General features: G+C 36.6%; 1 protein-coding gene across 18 annotated transcripts in view; it reads left to right on the plus strand.

Moving 5' to 3' along the window:
• Positions 1-22186, plus strand: part of PKP4 (plakophilin 4) — a 246108-nt gene that overhangs the window by 155805 nt on the left and 68117 nt on the right. For 17 of the 18 annotated variants that reach the window (XM_043487428.1, XM_043487429.1, XM_043487418.1 and 14 more), the window contains one exon: positions 7588-7622. The exons of the other annotated variant lie outside the window; for it this stretch is intronic. In XM_043487428.1, the coding sequence (XP_043343363.1) occupies positions 7588-7622 (35 nt within the window). The remainder of the gene's footprint in view (positions 1-7587; positions 7623-22186) is intronic. 18 annotated transcript variants of the gene reach the window in all.

Consider the following 22186-nt stretch of genomic DNA (forward strand, 5'->3'; position numbering starts at 1 on the left):
ATCATTGTTTGCTTCTTTTCACCATTATATCCCAGCCTCTAACAATGTCTGGCACTCAGTAGATGATCAACAAATACTTGTTGAATGGATTCATGTAATATTTACAGTAGACATCTTTTCTGTAAGATGTAGAAAAAGCCATAAATTCCTTTGTAGAATGATTGAAACAATTCTAAAATAACACAGGATTAGCCCTAATAATGAGCAACTCAAAAAATTAGTATCAACTATCATTTATTTAGCATTCTACTCAATTGTGGTTGGATGCAAGTAGAATTAAGACACAATCTTTATCCTCAAGAGAGCCATAATCTGGTAGTGGAAACAGATAAGCAAATATTGCAGTTACAATCATATGAAAAACAAGAATCAAGGTAGATTAATTGTTAATACAAAGAAGAAGTGATCAACTTTCATCAAGCTAATTTTTGAAGAATGATTAGTGCTTACCAGAGAGAATGTCATGGAGGGTATATAGTCTACACATTGGTACCTGCCAATGTACCATTTTTCATAAGTAAAACAGTTTCTAGTGTATTCCTTCCAGTAATTCCTGTCCATTAATACCAAATGAAGCTTAAGTTTTGACTGTACTTAACTTTTTGATCTATTAATAAGGGCTCTACATATACATACGCACATATATGTCTCTGTTTGTAGTATAAAACTTCTTAACAACCATTTTTCTAAATAAAACAAAGTGGGATAACTTGAATTCTATCCCAATTCAGTGTGTTTTGGATGAGAAAGTGACAGTAGCCTGCACCTCACTAGTGATAGAGCCCCAACTAGACCAGGGAGAAGGTGAGGGAAATGACATGATGAAGTTACTATGTAGCTTCATAAAGTTTTCTCCACTCCTCCCTCTCCTACTGTTGCCTACTACTGTCCACTTAAGCTTACATCAGACACAGTAGAATCCAGGAGGAAATCGAGTACTGACTTATTAATGTTGACCATTTTACAAAGATATTCCTGTTATTACTAAGTGATTAAAAAGTGAAAGTAAACTAGAGTGTTCCAATCCATGGGTGTGTATGACATATATATTGTTACCTTGTACCACGTATACCATTCTGAAATTTGTGTAATTCTGAGTTTCCAGACTGTGTTCTACACATTCTACCCCCAAAATAGTACTAGAAGTGTGAAGCAGCCTGATATGTGAGGAAACTGCAAGTAATTAGAAATGCCTAGAATGTAGGTTTGTGTGGGAAAGGGCAAACTTGAAGGAACCAGGTGGTGGAGGGCCTTCTGCACCATCTGAAGATGTTTGAATCTCTGCCACACTAACCAAGATGCCTGAAATGTATCCTGTATGAATCTGTTGTGTGTTAGCGTCAGGAGAATTTCAGATTTGAGTGTTTGAAATATCACCGTAGCAACAGCCTGGAAGAGAGCCTGAAAGGATGAGAAATCAAAGCCAAGCAGGCCAGCTCGGAGAGAGCCTGAAAGAATGATCCACCCAGGAGACCATGAGAGGATGAAAGCCTGAACTGTGTACTTGGGAGTAGCGGTGGGTTCAGAAGGTGTATGTTCTGAGTGACAGCCGTATGCCACAAACTGTTGTAGGTTCTGTAAGTGAACAAGGCAGACGTCCCTGCCCTTGTGGAGCTGTTCATGAGGGGGGTGTGGGGACAGTCGGTCGTCAGTAAAGCAGCTCCGTGTTCTTCAGTGAGTGACTAGGTGGCAGTGATTAGATGGGAATTTATTTGGGGGTGGAAGGGTTTCAGTGTATCAAGTACAAAATGTATTCTATCCAGTATGCAGTTGGAAATACAGGTCAAGAGTTAAGGAGTGAGGTTTTAGCTCTTTTCAGTGGGCCATTTATATTTGGTCTCAGTCATAAAACATCAGTCAGAACCTTCAGGTACAAACAGTAGAATCCTCTCTGGCCTGTGTAAGCTGGAAAAGAACTTGTCAGAAGCTGTTAGCTGTCAATTTTCAGAATCTCCGGGAAGGCCAGAGAGCCAGCTTCTGAGTTGGGGAATATGGGAACAGTGTCCACTGCCACTGTGGGCCCCCCACTGCTGGTCCCTGCCGCACCCCTCTCACACTGACCAGCCTTCTAGACCCTGTCACTGACGGCTCTCTGGCTGCAAGGGGCTGTGAGCGGCTGGTTTTCTCACTCATAACATAGGCAAATATCACAACAAGGGGGTTTCAAAGATAGCTATGGGCTTCTCTGGTGGCTTACATGGTAAAGAATGCGCCTGCAATGGAGGAGACCTGGGTTCGATCCCTGGGTTGTGAAGATCCTGTGAGGGGGACATGGCAACCCACTTCAGCATTCTTGCCTGGAGAATCTCGTGGACTACCTGCCTCCTGAAAAATCTTTATTCGGGTCAAGAAGCAACAGTTAGAACCAGACAAGGAACAACGGACTGGTTCCAAATTGGGAAAGGACTACGTCAAGGCTGTAGATTGTCACCCTGCTTATTTAACTTATATGCAGAGTACATCATGAGGAATGCCAGGCTGGATGAAGCACAAGCTGGAATCAAGTTTGCCGGGAGAAATATCAATAATCTCAGATATGCAAATGACACCACCCTGATGGCAGAAAGCAAAGAGAAACTAAAGAGCGTCTTGATGAAGGCAAAGAGGAGAATTAAAAAGCTGACTTAAAACTCAACATTCTGAAAACTAAGATCATGGCATCCAGTCCCATCACTTCATGGAAAATAGATGGGGAAACAATGCAAACAGTGAGAGACTTTAGTTTCTTGGGCTCCAAAATCACAACAGATGGTGACTTCAGCCACAAAATTAAAAGATGCTTGCTCCTTGGAAGGAAAGCGATGACCAACCTAGATAGCATATTAAAAAGCAGACATTACTTTACCAACAAAGGTCAGTCTAGTCAAAGTTATGGTTTTTCCAGTCGTCATGTATGGATGTGAGAACTGGACCATAAAGAAGACTGAGCACTGAAGAATTGATGCTTTTGAATTGTGGTGTTGGAGAAGGCTCTTGAGACTCCCTTGGACTGCAAGGAGATCCAAGCAGTCCATCCTAAAGGAGATCAGTCCTGGGTATTCATTGGAAGGACTGATGCTGAAGCTGATGCTCCAGTACTTTGGCCACCTGATGCAAAGAACTGACTCATTTGAAGACTCTGATGCTGGGAAAGATTGAAGGCAGGAGGAGAAGGGGACGACAAAGGATGAGATGGTTGGATGGCATCACCGACTTGATGGACATGAGTTTGAGCAAGCTCTGGGAGTTGGTAATGGACAGGGAGGCCTAGTGCGCTACAATCCATGGGATCTCAAAGAGTTGGATACAACTGAGCAACTGAACTGAACTGAAAGACTGCAATAAATATTCAACAAAGGTATTTTGGGCTCCTTTGTGTCTGTGAATGAAAAAAATACGTAATTTCTTAAGTGCACGAAATTTTATAGTGATTTATTGCATTTTCTCATCCATACTGTGATGAAGGCATGGTATCTTTCTTAAAACTAAGATTTTTTTCCTCATTAAAATGAATTGCCTTGATTTATTAATTTGCTGATGATTTTGGTTTTAACTGTAGTTTGCTATCTAACCAAACAGTCCTAAACTTATGAATGGATTTCATTCTAGAAGGTTGTTGATAATTAAGTTGTTAGAAATTGTGAATGCATCTTCCCACTGAAACATAGTTGTCATGGATGATCCCATTCTTGTATTTCAAAATGTCTTCACACTGCAGAGGAGGTTCTTGGCATATTCAGATGAGAAGTGAAAGGGAATGGAATGGAGTCATCCGTGGCCACAGTGCTCTGAGACATGTTGTAGACATTCAATAAAAGTTGGGGAAATTTTTTTTGAAATAGATGGCTAGAGGGAGAGAGGGAGGAAGGATTACACCTATGTGTCATGTGGAACTGCCTCTAGTTTTATTGTTCCAATAAAAGTGACTTGAAACAGCATTTCATAACTTCATGTATTTACTGCCTGATCCCTGAATCCCAGAGTGGTGGTTCAGAAAGAAATAGACTGTTCTGAATAACATAGAATGACCAGGATTGTGGAATTAGTGTGAAAGTAATTTGGCTGAATATATAGTCTTCAAAATATACCATGGAATTTTTTATTTTTAATCTTCAATATTAACTTATTTTTCCCTGTGATTTTTTTTTTATTGTTTGTCTAGAATACAATAGGAGAAAAAGTAATTTTAATTCAGACTTCCCCATGCCTTCACCTCAGTTCAGTTCATGTCACTCAGTTGTGTCTGACTCTTTGCGATCCCATGGACTGCAGCAAGCCAGACCTCCCTGTTCATCACCCACTCTCAGAGCTTGCTCAAACTCATGTCCATCAAGTCGGTGATGTTGTCCAACCATCTCATCCTCTGTTATCCCCTTCTCCTCCTGCCTTCAGTCTTTCCCAGCATCAGGGTCTTTTCAAATGAGTCAGTCCTTCACATCAGGTAGCCAAAATATTGGAGTTTCAGCTTCAGCATCAGTCCTTCCAATGAATATTTAGGACTGGAATGCCTTACTGTATTTTGATGACCAAAGGTTTTTTTCAGCACCAGAAATGCTGCTTGCCTGCTTGTTATACAGTGAAACTACTGGAACTTCCTACCTAGAGTAGGGGTGAACAATTTGACCTGTTTGAACAAAGTGTTGTTCAATTTCTAAGTCGTGTTTGACTCTTTGCAACCCCATGGACTGCAGCACCCCAGGCTCCTCTGTTCTCTGAGTCTTTTCCAGCACCACAATTTGAAAGCATCAATTCTTTGGCACTCAGTCTTTCTTATGGTCCAACTCTCACTTCCCTACATAACTAGTGGAAAAACCATAGCTTTGACTAGATGCACTTTTGTGAGCAAAGTGATGTCTCTACTTTTTAATATGCCATCTGGGTTTGTCATAGCTTTCCTTCCAAGAGGCAAGCATCTTTTAATTTCTTGGCTATAGTGACTGTCCACAGTGATTTTGGAGCCCAGGAAAATAAAATCTATCACTGCTTCCACTTTTCCCCTTTCTATTTGCCATGATGTGATGGGACTGGATGCCATGATTTTAGTTTTTTCTAATGTTGAGTTTCAAACCAGCTTTTGAACAAAATAGTAATAATTTACATAAACCTAATCCCTCAGAACAATGAAGAAGTCAGTATTATTAATACTTTTTCACAATTTGTATTACAGCCGTATATATTAGGGGCTTCCCAGATGGTACAGTGGTAAGGAATCCACCTGCCAGAGCAAGAAGCAGAAGACACTAGGGTTCGATCCCTGGGTTGGGAAGATCCCCTGGAGTAGGAAATGGCAACCCACTCCATTCTTCTTGCCTGGAAAATTCCATGGATGGAGGTGTCTGTCAGGCTACAGTAGAGGGGCTTGCAAAGATTTGGACACAACTGAGCACACACACACGCATTAAACATCTGTGTGCCGGGCAATGTGCAGTGCACTTGACCTAAAGAGATGCAAAAAGCAGCCACAACCCTTGCCCAGTTTGGGCAGTTAAGATGACATATAATCTATGATCTAAAATTTCAAAAATAAAAACTTGTAAAGATATTTCATTAAGGTTTATGTAAATTTCAACCAGAAGATAATAGACTTCACCACTCCCAAGACACCTGAGTTATATTAAACATTTCTGGTTGGTAATTTGATTTTAATATTGACAAAAAATGTGAATATGTTGATAGAAACACAGTTGGGTAATAGCAACTTTGGTGCTTAGAAAGCTAGTTTAGATAATAGGATTAAATGATAATATTCAAGAGAATTGGAATTCAGTTTTGTAAACCACTTTTGAGAATGCGGTAATATCTTCAGGAGCAAGACAAATATGCCATTTATTGATATTTGACCAAATTTTCATCTGTTTTTTCTTCCTATCAGTCCCTTTTGAAATTAGTTAGGAGTACATCAGGTAGAGGATCATGATCAGAGTGCTGAAGATGAGCATTAACTGATTGACTCTGTTCATTGGTAGCATGTCCCCCTGGTCACAGCTAGTTCAAGGTCCTGAAATGTGAGCTGCTCGCAGATCACAGACAAACTTGAACTTTAGGGAGTTCTTACTGAATCTAGAGTTTTTAACCAGCAAGAGTTTCATTAACCACTTAATGACTTGGGGGAAATACCAAGGGACTAACATGGACTTAAAATCTTACAACTACAGCTCTGAAAGTATTGTTCTTTTCTTTATTTTTGAGTTTCCTTAAGTGCAAAGTCATGTACCTTTTCCTTAAATTTAATAAATACTTCCAAAATACTTCAATATGTATTTGTTTCTGATTTCTAAATAAAGTACAAATGTTTAAAAAGAAATCCTTTTAGTTGTAACCCACAGAAAAAACCACTAGCACTTTGATTTTTATTTTTCTACACTTCTTAAGCATATTGTGTATGTCTATGTGTGCATGTGTGTGTGTTTAATACATAAATGGGATCACAAGCTGTTCTACTATATAGCACAATGGTAAGAAGCCCTGACTTTGAAATCAAGCCATCCTTGGTTTAAATCCCAATTCTTCCATTTACTAATGGTATAAGACTTTGTCCAGTTTTTTAATCTGTGAAATAAAGATAATAAGGTACCTCTTCATTAGGTTGTTGTGAACAGTATACAGGAGATAATGTATGTGAGGTACTTTAACATTTAATGAATGCCTAATAATTCAGCCTCTCTTATTGCTTTGTTCTGCTACACTGTCCCCTGAGCACCATGCTTTCCTGTATTATTTTAAGGGAGAGGGTGGACAGGGAGGCTCAGATATGTTTTTATGCACTAATTTTTAAAATTGGTACTCTATAAACCCAGGCTTCCCAGGTGCCTCAGTGGTAAATAATCCACCTGCCAATGCAGGAGACACAGGAGATGCAGGTTCTATCCCTAGGTGGTAAAGATCCTCTGGAAGAGGACATGGCAACCCACTCCAGTATTCTTGCTGGAGAATCCCATTGACCAGGAGCCTGGCGGACTATAGTCATGGGGTTGCAGAGACTTGGACGTGACTGAGCATACATTCTATAAACTAAGAAAAATATATAGTGAAAATTTACCCCTAAGCTGTAAAACTGTGTGTTTTGATATAAAGATTTATGATATTTAAATTTTATAAGGTAACATTCAATAAACTGACCCCATTAACTTATATGTCTATTACAGCATCTAAGGCTTTTTTGAAAATAAGTAAAATGAATAAACTTAATAACAACCTTTTTGGTTCTTTTTAATGTATATGTCGTACAGTGTATGATATATATGTTGTTTTATATGTAGTTTTCACATAAATTATTCCACATAAAGCAGCATAGGCCCTCATATAAATACTGTGAAGGTCACAGTTAGCTGTGCTATTATATTTGTCTTATCCAAGGAGAATCATATGTCTTTTTATAATTTGCCTTAAGTTCTAAGAAATACAAATTTGTCCCAGATTAACATACAGGGTTAAATACTCTCTAAAAATTAATTTAGAACAGTCACTTTAAATTTTGTTTGAGGTTTTGATATACTTTTATGTAATTAAACGTGAAAATTAAATGTTTATGTACAAAACAGATCCACAGTTAAAGTTTACAACCAAAGAAGTAAATGTTCCATTTTTTTTTCCCTTCTTTTTCCCTAGCTCAACTGAGAAGTCATTTCCTTGGAGATCAACAGGTATGTTTTTAATCATATAAAAAATCTTTCTTACGTTTTGCCCAAGCAAAGTCTGCTCTCTAAATTTACTGTCTCTTGATGAGATCAGTCCAGCCAAAACTTTAACAGTGACAATATTGAGCTACTTTGCTTAAAGGTAGTACTTCTTAATATGATTAATTTTTTAACATGGTTGAATAGATTTATATATGTCATTTGTAAAGAAATTAAAGGATTGAGCATCAATATTTTTAATGTCAATTCAATATTTGAATTTTTTATCATAAAGAAATACAGTGATGCCCTCACCCACAGGTTTTTGTATAATCTTGGAAAGTTGGCTAATCACTTATCTAAGTCAAAGTCTTTCCTTTCACAGTTTTTTTTCATATTAAAAGAAGAGTTGCCTGAAATGTTCATTTTTTTGTACTCAAATGTGGAGTACCTGATAGCTTCTAAAGTAACCTGGAAGATTCTAATGTAGTCTACATGTTCTTTTTACCTTAAGTTCACCTCATATAAAGGATGAATTACATTAAGGAGAGTGTCTCCCACTTTCACAGATATTTGATGTCTTCACTCACTAAATGTTTACTGAGCAGGCACATCATGAACCATATACTATACACATTCCTGGTTAGATAGTGATGGACTCTGCACACACATGCCCCTTGCCGCTCATGAAGCTTATAATGTGAGGGACAATGCCAGCAACTTATAAATACTAGATTAGGCCTTGATATCCAAATACTTTGACAGTTTTTAAACAAAGTTTGAATTCAGTAAAACTCAAATCACTAAATGCCTGGTATCTGAGTTTATCTGAACCTGATACCAGGATTCTGGTGTTATTTATAGTGTATACAAGGCTCTTTGCTATTTTCTAAAGAAGCTTTTCCCAAGAAATGTAGTGTTTTGTTCAAAGCATAGATGACATGTAGTATGGAAACCTAGCAGGTGGCACAGTTGTAAAGAATCCACCTTCAATGCAGGAGACACACAAGACACAGGTTTGATCCCTGGGTTGGCAAGAGCCCCTGGAGTAGGAAGGGCAACTCACTCCAGTATTCTTGCCTGAATAATCCCATGGACAGAAGGAGGAGCCTGGCAGGCTGCAATCCATGGGGTCTCAAAGAGTTGGACATGACCAAGCTACTGAGCACAAAGATGAAGAAGAGACATCTGAAAATCTACTTAACAATAAGACTTACAAACAGCAGTTTAGTAGTAGGAAAGACATGGCATGAAATAATATGCGGTTAACTGCCAAGTAAGTATTATGTAGGAAACATTGTCATCAAATGGACAATCCATTTGTGAGATAACTTTGCAGGGGTGAGCCTGGAGCCTGGGGCTTGACTGGCAGCCCAGCTGTGGAGAGAGTATTGTCATTGTCACAGCAGCAGAGATGACAAAAATGTCTCATGGGAACATTTAAAACTGGTTTGGGAGATGATAAGATGTGCAAAGACCACATTGGGCCAAATTATAGAGATCTGTAAATACCAGGGACTCTGAACTTCCTACAGGTCATGGGGAGCTACTGGAAATCCTTTGAGCAAAAAGTCATTCAATTTAAACATTCCTCAGGAGACGTGGCAGTGCTGTGAACTGTTAAAAAGAGATTTGAAGATTTCAGTTTAAAGAAAAATACAGAGTGCATTTGCTACTTAGCTATGGCAGAACTCTACCATTTAATATAAAATTCTCCTGTAAGTTCATGTTTAATACGGCATCATTAATTTATTCCAAAAATATTTCTTGAGAGCCTAGTTGGCTCACACATAATTGTCACTGTTTAAAACAGATATCCTTGCCCTCTTATGTGTTTCAGGTCTAGTGGAGATATATAGCTCTATACACTTAAAATCGGGGAGGGGAATTCTTTAAAGAAAAACTACGAGTATATACCATACTCATATACATATGGGTAAATACCCATAGCTTTGTTTTTGGACGTTCAGGTGTTTTTCATGGGTATAAATAACGTTAAAATAATACACTTAAAATCGGGGAGGGGAATTCTTTAAAGAAAAACTGCGAGTATATACCATACTCATATACATATGGGTATACATCTGGGTATACATATGGGTAAATACCCATAGCTTTGTTTTTGAACGTTCAGGTGTTTTTCATGGGTATAAATAACGTTATGGCAAACATCCTTGTATATAAAATTATACCTGCAGCTTTGATTTACCTTTTAGGCTAGGTTTTCCCAAGGAAGAAAACTATTCAAAGTATGTGAACATTTTCAAGGCTTTTTAGATGTCTAACCAAGTAGTTTTCCTAGAAGAGTTGTATTCATTCTCCCTCCCTTTTGGTATATGAGGTCAGTCCTCTCATACTCCCTCATTAGTGTCATCATTTATATTTCTAGCTACAAAATATTTCGATATCCTGTCATTGCCCCTTTCTCTTAGATTGTTAGCATTTGTTAGGCGGAAGTTCTTCACAGCCCAAGGAAAATAGCTGTATCAGTCAGGGCCCAGTCACCCAAAGGAGTAACTGTTCCTGGAAGCTGCTGCCATGTCTAGGACTGCAGGGACCAAGCGCTGCGTGGGTTGCCACCAAATTGTAGCAGTGGTGGGAGGTAGAGCAAGGCAGTCTAAGGCGTTAGCTGGACCCACAAGGGAGATACAGCCTTCCCAGCAGTGCTGCCTAAAGTAGACCCAGAGAAACATCCTGGCTGAAGTGAACTGGAGGAAGCAGTTAAAGACTTCTAACTACCAAAGTCAGGCAGGCACAGTGTGTAATTGTATTGATGTACTCATAAAGAGAATGAACTTAGATTATGAAGACACCCCATAGGGAATGACCATCCCTTAGCATCCTTTCTGCCTCTCCTCCCCACCAGTGTGTTCACTCAGTTTCAATTATTTGACCACCTCCTTCCTGGTAGCTTAGAGAGTAAAGCATCTCTCTGCAATGCCGGAGACCCAGGTTCAATTCCTGGGCTGGGAAGATCCCCTGGAGAAGGAAATGGTAACCCACTCCAGTGTTCTTGCCTGGAGAATCCCATGGACGGAGGAGCCTGGTAGGCTGCAGTCCACGGGGTCGCAAAGAGTCAGACACGACTGAGCGACTTCACTTTCTTTCTTCATGATTTACTAATGCATAAAATAGAGATAGATAAAATGTTATAGATAATTTGTAAAACATTATATTTATGTTTCATTTAATATATAAATATTGTATAATCTTTTATTTTTATACACATGGCAAATAGCTCACCAAATACTTTAGTGTTTAGGGAAATACAGCTTCAGTAATTCATCTGTCTTCACCACATGCACATTCATAATTCACACCTGATAACTATACTTCATCCCTTACTTAAATCAGACTATACTCCTGCACAAGTTCATATTCCAGCATGGAGGTATTACATTTACTTACCCTTTTTCCTTCTTCAGAGAAACATAACCTTCAAACACAGCAAACACAAATGCTATTTACTTCACTCTATTATTTTAACTACATTAATGTTACTTGTGTGTTTTCTTAAATTTGCCTACTTTTCAGCCATTCTTAAGGCATTTAAGTTGTAATGATGGCAATAAGCTATAATGATAAGAGTAGAAATTTGAAATTTGATTATATGAATAAAAGAAATATCTGGTTTGTTTCATAATCCTTTTTCTAAGCAGTTATCGATGCCCTTTAGAAGTTTGATTGTGAGTAAATGGGATGAAATGACAGTTTTGCTGCTACTTTTCCTGTAAAGTTTATCTTCTCTTTACCAGTATGCATGCAGAAATACTGAATGTAATATGAAAATAATCTTGTTTTAAAATTTGGCAGTCCCACCCAGAATGAGGTAGAGATGGCTTAAATATAAAGTGTATTTAAAAGGTCTTTGGTCTATTTTGTCTTCGGCTAGGTTTTAGCAAAAGAAACATCTTTGTTCAATTATCTTGGTTTCCTAAATAAAAAAGGATCACATGAAAGGATTTAGGATTGGAGGTCTGTTATTGTTCCTCATTTTTCTTTAGTATTTTGAACATTTACTTGAAGACAATTTCTCTACCCTTTCTTTTTCTCTCTTTGGTATTACAAATTTGACTTGAAAAGATTTTCAGCAACAAAGTGAATTGATAGCAAGGCAATAATTTGATCACTACCAGAAATTGAGACCAACTGTTGAATTTGTTTTTAAATAGCTAACTTACTGTAGAGTCATTTTCTAGGGAAGAGCTCAAGATGCCCTAGGCAGAAAAGATTTCCATTTGTGATTCAGTTCAGGATAATCAGCTTGCTTGTTTTTTCTTGGTTAGTTGGTTGATTTGGTTGATTTTTAACTCACCAGGAATTGTAGGCTCTTGGAAAGCAAAAAGCCAAAGCTTTGAATACTCACAGAGATAACTTCCTAGATCATGTGGAATAATCACCCATTCTACAAAACATTTCTGTTTTCTTAGATTGATTCGGAAGCAGTCTTAAGGAGAAGCTCCCCTGGATGTTATAAAGTTGTTTTAAGCATATATGCTTTCTTGTTATCTCGCATTTCTGTTGTCTTCTGTCTTCATTATTCTGTATTTTCTATCTTACCAGCATTATATATCTCCTCTCTAAAAATGTAAATGCACCTCCTCTTTTATGCAGAGGAGAGTTTATCATTTTCTGTTTGGCTTTGTCTTTTCCATGGCCTTGCATTCCTTATGACCATGGATTTTGTGAATATGTTTATGTATATTCTGCTGAACAGGAGTGAAGGGGGAATGTTGTCTTAGTGTTCCTGTTTCTGCTTTTGTTAATGTGCCACTTTTCCACTATTCACTCCTTCATACCAGTGTATGTATTTCTACAGTCTCTTATGTTCCACCAAAATTTGAGGTAGATTTTAAGAACCCATATAATACAATAGAAAAAAAATCCATATTCATGGAAAAAGTATATTAGAATAATAGGTAAAGACCTGAAGAAAGTGAGAATGCAAATTTATGCACAAGTAATTATATTTCTTCATGATGGAAAATATTATATTATGGAAGGTATCTTCTAAAGGATAAACCTTGGCCTTGCCCTTCTTTTAAGAAGTAGCATACCAATTCAGTCATAAAAATAACCATACACTGTGTACTCTTTGCATCAGAAAGAAGGGTTGTTGAGTAAACAAGGTCTTATGGTATAGCACAGGGAACTGCATTCACTATGCAATGATAAACCAGAACGGAAAAGAATATGAAAAGAAATATACGTATGTATAACTGGGTCGTTTTGGTGTACTGAAGACATTAACATTGTAAATCGACATTGTAATTCAAGGAAATTTTTTTTAATTTGCTGAAGTAGGAAGTGAAAAAAAAATAAAAGACATAGGAACATAAAAGTAGGGTAAATTTCTGTTTGACCAAAAGGCATTGAGGGATTAATAAACTTGGATGGGTCTTTCACGATAAGAAGGAGAGAAACTATGAATGATTCCATTCCATTCATATATTTGATGTTTGACAATACATGTGAAAGAGAAGGAGAAAGATGGTGGTAAAATAGAAATTTTAAGCTGATCAGATTATTTAACTTAGTGCCACATTTATTTATTGTGGAATATGTACTGAAGTGCCATAATTTTAACATGCCATCCATTTAAATCATTATTGTATAGTATATACAGATATTAGTTAATATATACAAGTAAATTTAAGTTTTTCAAAGGCTTTTTTTTTTTTTTTACATTTTCTTTATACATTTAAATTTTGCTTCTAAAATGGACACAAGTTTTCTTCCCCTGGGATGGGTTAAAAAAAAAAATAACAACAACATAAATACTGAAGATAAAAGATAATTGAGAGACTAGCCCTAGTCAATTTATTTTTCTTTTTTCCTCCATCTGGATTAAGTAATTTACAACACAAAAAAGCATCAGCACATCATGAGACAAGACCAAACTTAAACGAGAACACTTCATGCCTCAGTAGAAATGTACTGAATTTGTAAAGGAGATATAGTAGGAAGTTATATTATACATATTCATAAACAGAATATTAGATTAGCAATCATGTATAAAGGACTATTATTGAGCTTGGATCTTATGATTTATTATGACTATAAATTGTATAAGTGACAAAATTTTGTTTCTGCTTCTCTTCCAAATACCAAGAGGAATATGAATATCTCTTAATATCAGCCTTAGAGTCCTAAGCTTTTCTTTGCTTATTTTTTCAGGCCTTTTTTAGTAACACAGTCATTATAGTCTTCTTACCACAATTGCAGTGTTGTAGCTTCCTAAACACTACTATGAAGGTTCACTTAGCTTTTTCATGTTTTGTTGCAAAAGGCATGCTTTTTTTTTTTCTCTTTGAGGAATGTTTCTTACTTAAAATAAATAGAAGAATTCGGAGTAAAAGCTAAAAATTTCCCTCATTCCCACATCTACCCGTACCATGACCATTGCTCCAAACACCTACACACACCTACACACACACACACACACACCTACACACACACACACACCTACACACACACACACACAACCTATACAAACCCTATATACACACAGACACCCACACCCCTACACATACACACACAGAGTAATCTGAAAACAAACCAAACTGGTGAGTGTGTGTGTGTGTAAATATCTACACATCTGCTTTGTTTTCTTTTTACTACAGTGAAGATAATATATATTGTTCTGTGACTTTTTTCCTTAACAACATAGTAAAACCATGCTTGTGTTTCTAAAACACTATGTATAAAGATCTGCCTCCTATTTAATGGGTGTCTATTGTTTAGAAAACTTATATAACCAGTTCTTTTTTAGTGAACATTTTGTTTTTCCCAGTTTTGCCCTTTGACAAGCAATGGTAAAAATTATCACTGCATATCCGAGTGTTTCTGTTGACCACATTTTTAAGGGTAACTGCCTGGACAAGGGTGTATACATTTCTATTTTGGCAAATAGTGTCAATTTGCCCATGAAAATGCTTTGCGAGATGTGGGAGGGGGAAACTTTTCCTCTACCCTCTTGGGTTAAGTAATTGGGGGCCTGTGAATTTAACTGACAATAGACAGATTAATAAGAATAATAAAAACCCTAAGCATTCATATGCATATAAAGCTCACAAAAGTAGTAGTTCCCTAAATGACTAGGGTTGGGGGTTGTGTACCTAACTTACTGGAAAGAATGCAGGCAGGAAAGGCTTCTGTAGGAAGAACAAATGGATTTCCAGGGGAATCAACAAGAGATAAGACAGTTTGTGATGATGTTTGTTTATGCAGGTACAAGGTGCAAGTGGTCTCTCCGTTTTGGTTTTTTTTTAATTCCATAAAATTCCTCCAGAAGGGATCCATGAAGTTTTCTGCTCTTAGTGAAATAAGGGAAGTTCCAAAAAGTCTTCTTTCTGGTACCTGTTGAATCTCAAATATTTAATTTAGAATAACCTTCATGCAAACTCTCCAGGTCCAAGTTCATCCCCACAAACATACATTCCTACCTTTACCAACTGTTAGGCCTATCTGTGCTTCCCATGTTACCAGTTGATAGTAACATTTGAAGTGTAAATCATCATGATTATTTAAATATTTAATAATTTATTAAGCTTTTAAAATTGTTTTGAATTTCTCTTTAAGCCTCATCTGCAGATTAAAGAGGGTAAATTATTTAAAGAAATAATTATTAAATATTTATTCAGTCACAGTGCCTGGATACTTCAGCATACCACTGACCATTCTATTATTTGATTAATTCTTAGGAAAGTTGGAGTTATGCCTGATCTTAAACTTAATAATTTTGTTACGTTACCTGTCAGCTTTGCTTTCTTCTCTTTTCATATATCTGATACAGTTTTCTGGCAACAAAAATGCAACAACCACTATCAAAACAAATGAAAAAAAAACTTTTTATCACCACTGGAGGTAATTTGAGTAACAAATAACCTCACTCCAGAGGTTCCCAAACTTTGCTGCATATTAAAATTGCCTGTGGAGTTGTTAAAATATTATTCCCAGGCCTCCCTACACATGACCAGTTCCTAAAGTGTGGGGCCCAAACCAGACCTCAATAATCTTTCAAGATCCACCTTTAAACAGCAGGTGATTCCACTCTGCTGTTTGAGAACCACTGCCTTACTCATAATTAAGTTAATTTACTTACTAGTAATTAAAGAGAAGAATTAAAATTTTATCCTTCCTGTCCTGTGTGTATTTTTCCCCAGGATCACCCAATAACCCTAGACAGTGTAATAAATATAGAAAAATCAATAAAATTAGAAAATCAGCAATTTACAACCCTTAATGAAATCATTGATTCAAGCAAAGATTGTTAATATATGCGAAAACCTCTATGTCCTTAATCCTAGCTGCACATTAGAATTACCTTGTGAATTTTTTAAAAGTCCTAATATTCAGACCACAACTTAGGCTGAGTGACTTGGCATCTCTGAGTGTGGGACTCAGTCAGCAGTAGTTTCTAAATTCTGTGCCCTATACTTCCACCCCAGGCAACCAAGTTGTGTGGTGTGCAACCAAGGCTGAGAATCCTTGCATTAGTAGAAAGGAAGGTGGTATACTTGAAAATACAAACATTAGGCTGCCATCACTTGAATTGGCTGATTGATCTGAGCAAAGTTATGATGTGACAGGATGTAAAGTATGTGGCACCATTCGTAAAGTACTCTAACCCACAGAAACTGGACCTGAAAGCTTTTTCTTTCTAAATTTCTGCTTACAAAAAAAATTGTAGTTCGAGGTTGTGTAAATGATACCATGAGAAATCCATCAAACAAATTCAGCATGTGGCACATCCTATGAGTTTATTGCTATGGTTCCAGCAGTGAACCAAGAAAATGGAAATGAAGGAATGGGAAATCCTTTTTAGATTTAAAGGACTTAAAGAACAATCACAAATGCAATCAGTGAACCTTGTTTTAGCCTGACTAGTGCACGCCACTGAAGAAAGACATTTGTGAGACATCAGGAAGATTTTGAATATGAATTCATTATACAGCATTATGGAATAATGGTAGTTTTCTGAAGTCCTTATTTTATAGAGCTGCAAGTGGAAGTATTTAGAGTTCTGATGATCTCATATGAGAGGTTTGTTTTAAAATTCTCTAACAGAAGAAAGGGAAAAGATAAATAGAGCATGAAAAGTGTGGCATAATGTAATTATTAAATCTGGGAGGTGGTTAGTTATACTTTTCTCTATTTTTATATGTGTTTGAAAGTTTATTTCTAAAAAATTTAAATACAAATTCTGTAAACAAAGGGGTTTAAACTGTACATCAGGGTGACATATGTTAAAGCCTGCCAAGTGTTGCCACATTCTGAAGGCTGCTCCTGATAGAAACAAAACCAACTATGAGACAGTGACATGCGCTCTTAGGCAGTGCGTGGTACTTTACGTTTGCACACAGATGAGATTTTGCTAACATTAAGCAGAATTACCTCTAGCATGCTGGGCATCAGCTTAGAACTCCATTTGTCACTCTGTGCATGGGTGTTTGTGCCACCAAATAAGAATATTAGCATTTTGCTTTAGTCAGTGTGTATCTGAATGTTCCCGAGCCAGTTATTCATGATGTATGAACATACCCCTGAGAAGCTTAAATATTTTGAGTTAGTACTTCATGTAAAAATCAAATATCCAGTTTTAGCCTTTAACATTTTATGTTTAATTCAAACATGTCAAATAAATATTTAAATTCTCTCATGCTTTTAGTGATAATGTGAAGAAATATTCTATTAGCTGGCTAAAATAAAATAGAAATTGTCAAGTCAGAAAGCTCCTCTTTTTCCGTTACCACTTCCTCAACACACTGAGCAGCACTTCCTCAGTTTACAGTTGTTACTTGGGTGTGTGTGTGCATGTTAAGTCACTTCATTCGTGTCTGACTCATTGTGACCCGAGGGACTGTAGTCCACCAACCACCTCTCTCCATGGGATTCTCCAGGCAAGAATACTGGAGTGGGTTGCCATGCCCTCCTCCAGGGGTCTTCCCAACTCAGGGATCGAACTCATGTCTCCTGCGGCTCCTACATTGCAGGCGGATTCTTTACCACTGAGCCACTGGGGAAGCTTAGCTGTTACTTTGGAAAACATTAACAAAGCTACCATCTATAACTCCACATTTCATTTTTATACCAAACTTAGCCTGCCTTTAGCTTTATCTTGATAATCTTTATCCAAATAGATAATCCAATAGAAAAGTATAGAAAAAAGTTTCACAAGACCCATTCATTGCTTTTGGTGGTGAATATATATGGATTATTTTTTAAGATTCTTTTTGGTTTTTTAATAGAAGAAGTCTATCTCGTATCTCCCACTAGCAAATATTTTTAGTGATGTATTTGATAACTTTTCTTCCCGTAAAAGAATGAAATTTGTCTTTGAAAAATTATTTGAGTGATTTTTGAGCACTTATTTTCCATAGACTAAACTTTACGGCTTCCCAGGTGGCTCACTGGTAGAATCTGCCAGCCAAGCAAGGTTCAATCCCTGGGTGGGGAAGATTCCCTAGAGAAGGAAATGGCAACCCACTCCAGTATTCTTTTTTTTTTTTTATGATCTTCTTTAACTTGCCTTTATTGCTCAAATTATTTTTGTTATTTATCCATGCTAATCAATAGTAGTTCACTCATTTTCACCATTGAATTGCATGAATATGCCAGAGTTAATTTATTCATTTTCTTGTGGATGAGCAATTGGGTTGTTACCAGTGTTGTTGGGTTTTTTTAATTAATTTATTTTTTATTGAAGGATAATTGCTTTACATAATTTTGCTGTTTTCTGTCAAACCTCAACATGAATCAGCCATAAGGTATAGCTATATCCCCTTCCTTTTGAACCTCCCTCCCATCTCCCTCCCCATCCCACCCCACTAGGTTGATAGACACTCCAGTATTCTTGCCTGGAAAATCCAATGAACAGAGGAGCCTGGTGGGCCACAGTCCATGGGTCGCAAAGAGTCAATCACTTAGCAACTAAACTACCACTACCACACTTTTTACATGACAGCAAATCCCTTATTCTTTTCTCAGCTTTTCTCATTAGGAAGTGAGCCCCCTGGCCTTTGATGAACAATCACCTGTTAAACTTGGACACTTCATAGTGTGATCTGTTTCTTTTCATCTTTATATTTCTAAACTTACTGTTTCTATAGTTTGTCATTTATAGGTGCCCTTCCAGAATTTGGCTGAGAGCTTTACTTCTTAAATGTTGAAGGCACTGGAATACTATTTCTGCAACAGCTCTCTGGAAAGTAGACTGCCTCCTGAGCCTCTGATCCTATGAAAAGTGAGAATCCCAATGCCAAATAGCAAGTTGAGTTCCCATAAGACTAAATACTCTCCTCATTTTTCACAGTGTTGCCCCTGTGTGTAACAGCCTTAACCGGCTTCTAGGCCAGAGTTGAAAAAATTGTCACATGCCCAATTCCCTTAACAAAGAAAGTGTCATCTGCCTTATCATTGCGTGCTGTTACCATCCTAAAAGCCCTGCCAGAACTCACACTACACTACTTTTTATGAAAGGGCACGCCCGTAAATGCTATAGCAACTCAGGACAAGGAGAATCTGGCATAAAGTTACAGCATGCTGGTTTGTGAAAGACTAGTTAAAGGGTTGTACATGCTAAGTCTCCTTACTACTGATCTCTAGGTTTCTGTTTCCATGGTGATTTTACACACAGTATAGACCTCTGTCATTTCATATAATATAAACAGACACACAGATTAACAAAGCAGACGCGTTTTAAGAATTTTAAGTTCTTTAAAGAAGTCTTCGGCTTTTTACTGAGCATATTTTCATGCGTATTCAGTATGTATCAGGGAGATACATCACAGAAAAGATAAAATAATTCACTTTGTATTTCATCTTTTACCATGAGCTTAATGGGGTTTATAACACATTTTCAATAGCCCCACAACATTATTGTCCCTTAACACAAATATTTTTCTTAGCTGCAACCTTCTACTTTTTCTAATTAATTGCCCTTTTTTGAGTAATACTCAGGCACTCAGATGAAATGGAGCAGGCAAGAAGGACCATGCTTCCACAAATCCCCTAATCTTAATCACAGATGGAGATTACTTCATTCAACTTTGAAGCTTTTTCAAATTCTATATTTATAGACATTGATTTTCTTGGAAGATGCTAATTTGATGCTTGAAAATGTCCTGTAGGATATTTCTGGTGTCCCAGAAAACATGTTTATGATTTTTAAGAAAAGGTAACACATGTTTACACAGATGTAAACACATGTTTACACAGATTAAAGAAGTAGCATTCATACTTTGCCATTTTTACTCATAAAAATATTTTAATTTCATGTTCTGGTTGTACTAAATCACAACATGCCAACTTTTTAATTGTAGTTTAGAGCATTAATTATGAAATGTTTAACCCCATCATGTAAGTGTCTGTGGGTTTCTCTGATAAATTAGACTAGTATCTGCTTCCATTCCACAAAGCAGATGTTTTTAAAAGACATTCATTTGAAGGATTGTGTAAATAATGCATAATTAGTCATTGTGACATGCCATACTACAGTAAGGAATGCTTTATTTAGTAATTTGAAAATGACCCTTTTGTTTACCTGAGGTATAGTGGCTGTGTGTACATACATTTGTGTGTATATATATAATTTATAGATTATAAATTTTCAAAGAAGCAGTAAATAATAGCAAAACTATTTTGAAACAAAATTTTAATTTTCTTTTAATGATTCAGAAGAGATTTCAGTGTCTTTTTCTCTTCACAGATATACATTGTAATTGGATTCTACTATACAAGTAGAAAAATGACTGAAGTGCTTATTCATAGTATAGAGTTTGGTTATTTTACAATTCATATTAAATGAATGTTTTACCAGTTTTGTAGAATTTTGTTTTATATTTAGTGAAATGTAAAGCACAAAGTATGTATGCTGTACTCTAAACCCAGTTATTTAGATCTTCAAATTAGATTTTTGACAAATACAAATTTAATATTTTAATGTTCCAGTACTTTGGCCACTTGATGCAAAGAGCTGACTTATTGGAAAAGACCCTGATGCTGGGAAAGATTGAAGGCAAAAGGAGAAGGGGGTGGCAGAGGATGAGATGGTTAGATAGCATTACTGACTCAATGGACGTGAATTTGAGCAAACTCTGGGAGACGGTAGAGGACAGAGGAACCTGGGCACACTGCAGTCCATGGAGTCGCAAAGAGTTGGACACAACTTAGCGACTGAACAACAGTCAATATCTGTGTCCTTTTCCATGTTCTATTTTCTGAAGCATTTCACTTAAAAGAAGCACAGGCTCTCCTGGCAGTCCAGTGATTAAGACTCCATGCTTCCACTTCAGGGGGCACAGGTTTGATCCCTGGTTGGGAAACTGAGATCCTGCATGGCCGAAAGTAAATAAATAATAAAAATATGATAGATACTAACATTTAGAGGGTAGATGATTATATTACTTGGGGGTAATTTTAAGTCTAGTAGCTGTCTGTCACTGTATAGAGTTACCAGAATATTGTTGATTATATTCTCTATGTTGAACATTACATCCTCATGACTTATTTATTTTACAAACTGAAAGTTTGTACCTCTTAAGCCCTTTCACCAGTTTTGCCAACTACCCCCTAACCCCTTACCCCTTGACAACTAGTTTTTTCTCTGTATCTATGAGTCCATTTTTGTTTTGTATTTTAGATTACAGATATAAGTAAAATCATATGGTATTTGTCATTCTTTAACTTATTTCACTTAGCATGATACTCTATCCATGTTGTGGCAAATGACAAAATTGCATTTTTAATGGATGGGCCATACACAAGGGGATACCATATCTTTAGTCATTCATCCATTGGTGGACACTTATGCTGTTTGCATATCTTGGCTATTATAAATAATTGGGCAGTGAACATACAAGTGTATATATCTTTTCAAATTAATGTTTTCACTGTCTTCAGGTAAATATCCAGAAGTGGAATTTCTGGATCATATGGTAGTTCTGTTTTTACTATTTTGAGGAGCCTCCATCCTGTTCTCCATCATGGCTGTACCAATTTACAGTCCCACTAACATGAGGATTCCCTTTTCTCTACATCATTGTTAACACCTGATTTTTGTCTTTTTAATAATAACTATTCTGAGGGTATGAGATGATATCTCATTATAGTTTTGATTTATAGTTCCGTATGATTAGTGAAGTTGAGCATCTTTTCATGTGTCTATTGATCATCTGTATGTCTTCCTTATAAAAATGTTTATTCAGATCCTCTGCCCATTTTTAAATTGAATTATGGGGGGATTTTTGGTGTCCATTTGTGTGAGTTCTTTATATATTTTGAATATTGACCCCCTATCAGATATATATCACTTGGAGATATTTTCTCCCATTCAGTAGGCTGCTTTTTTATTTTGTTGATGTATAAAAGCTTTTTAGTTTGTATATAGTCTTGTTTATTTTTACTTTTGTTGTCTTTGCCTGGGGAGTTTGATCCAAAAAAATATTAATAAGACTGTTGTCAGAGAGTGTACTGTCTATGTCTTCTTCTAGGGCTTTATGGTTTCAGATCTTTTAAGTCTGTAATCCATTTTGACTTTATTTTTGTTGTGCTGTTTTAAAATAAAAGTGACCCAGTTTTATTCTTTTGCA

This window comes from Cervus canadensis, chromosome 15, assembly GCF_019320065.1.
Source record: "Cervus canadensis isolate Bull #8, Minnesota chromosome 15, ASM1932006v1, whole genome shotgun sequence".
NCBI lineage: Eukaryota > Metazoa > Chordata > Mammalia > Artiodactyla > Cervidae > Cervus > Cervus canadensis.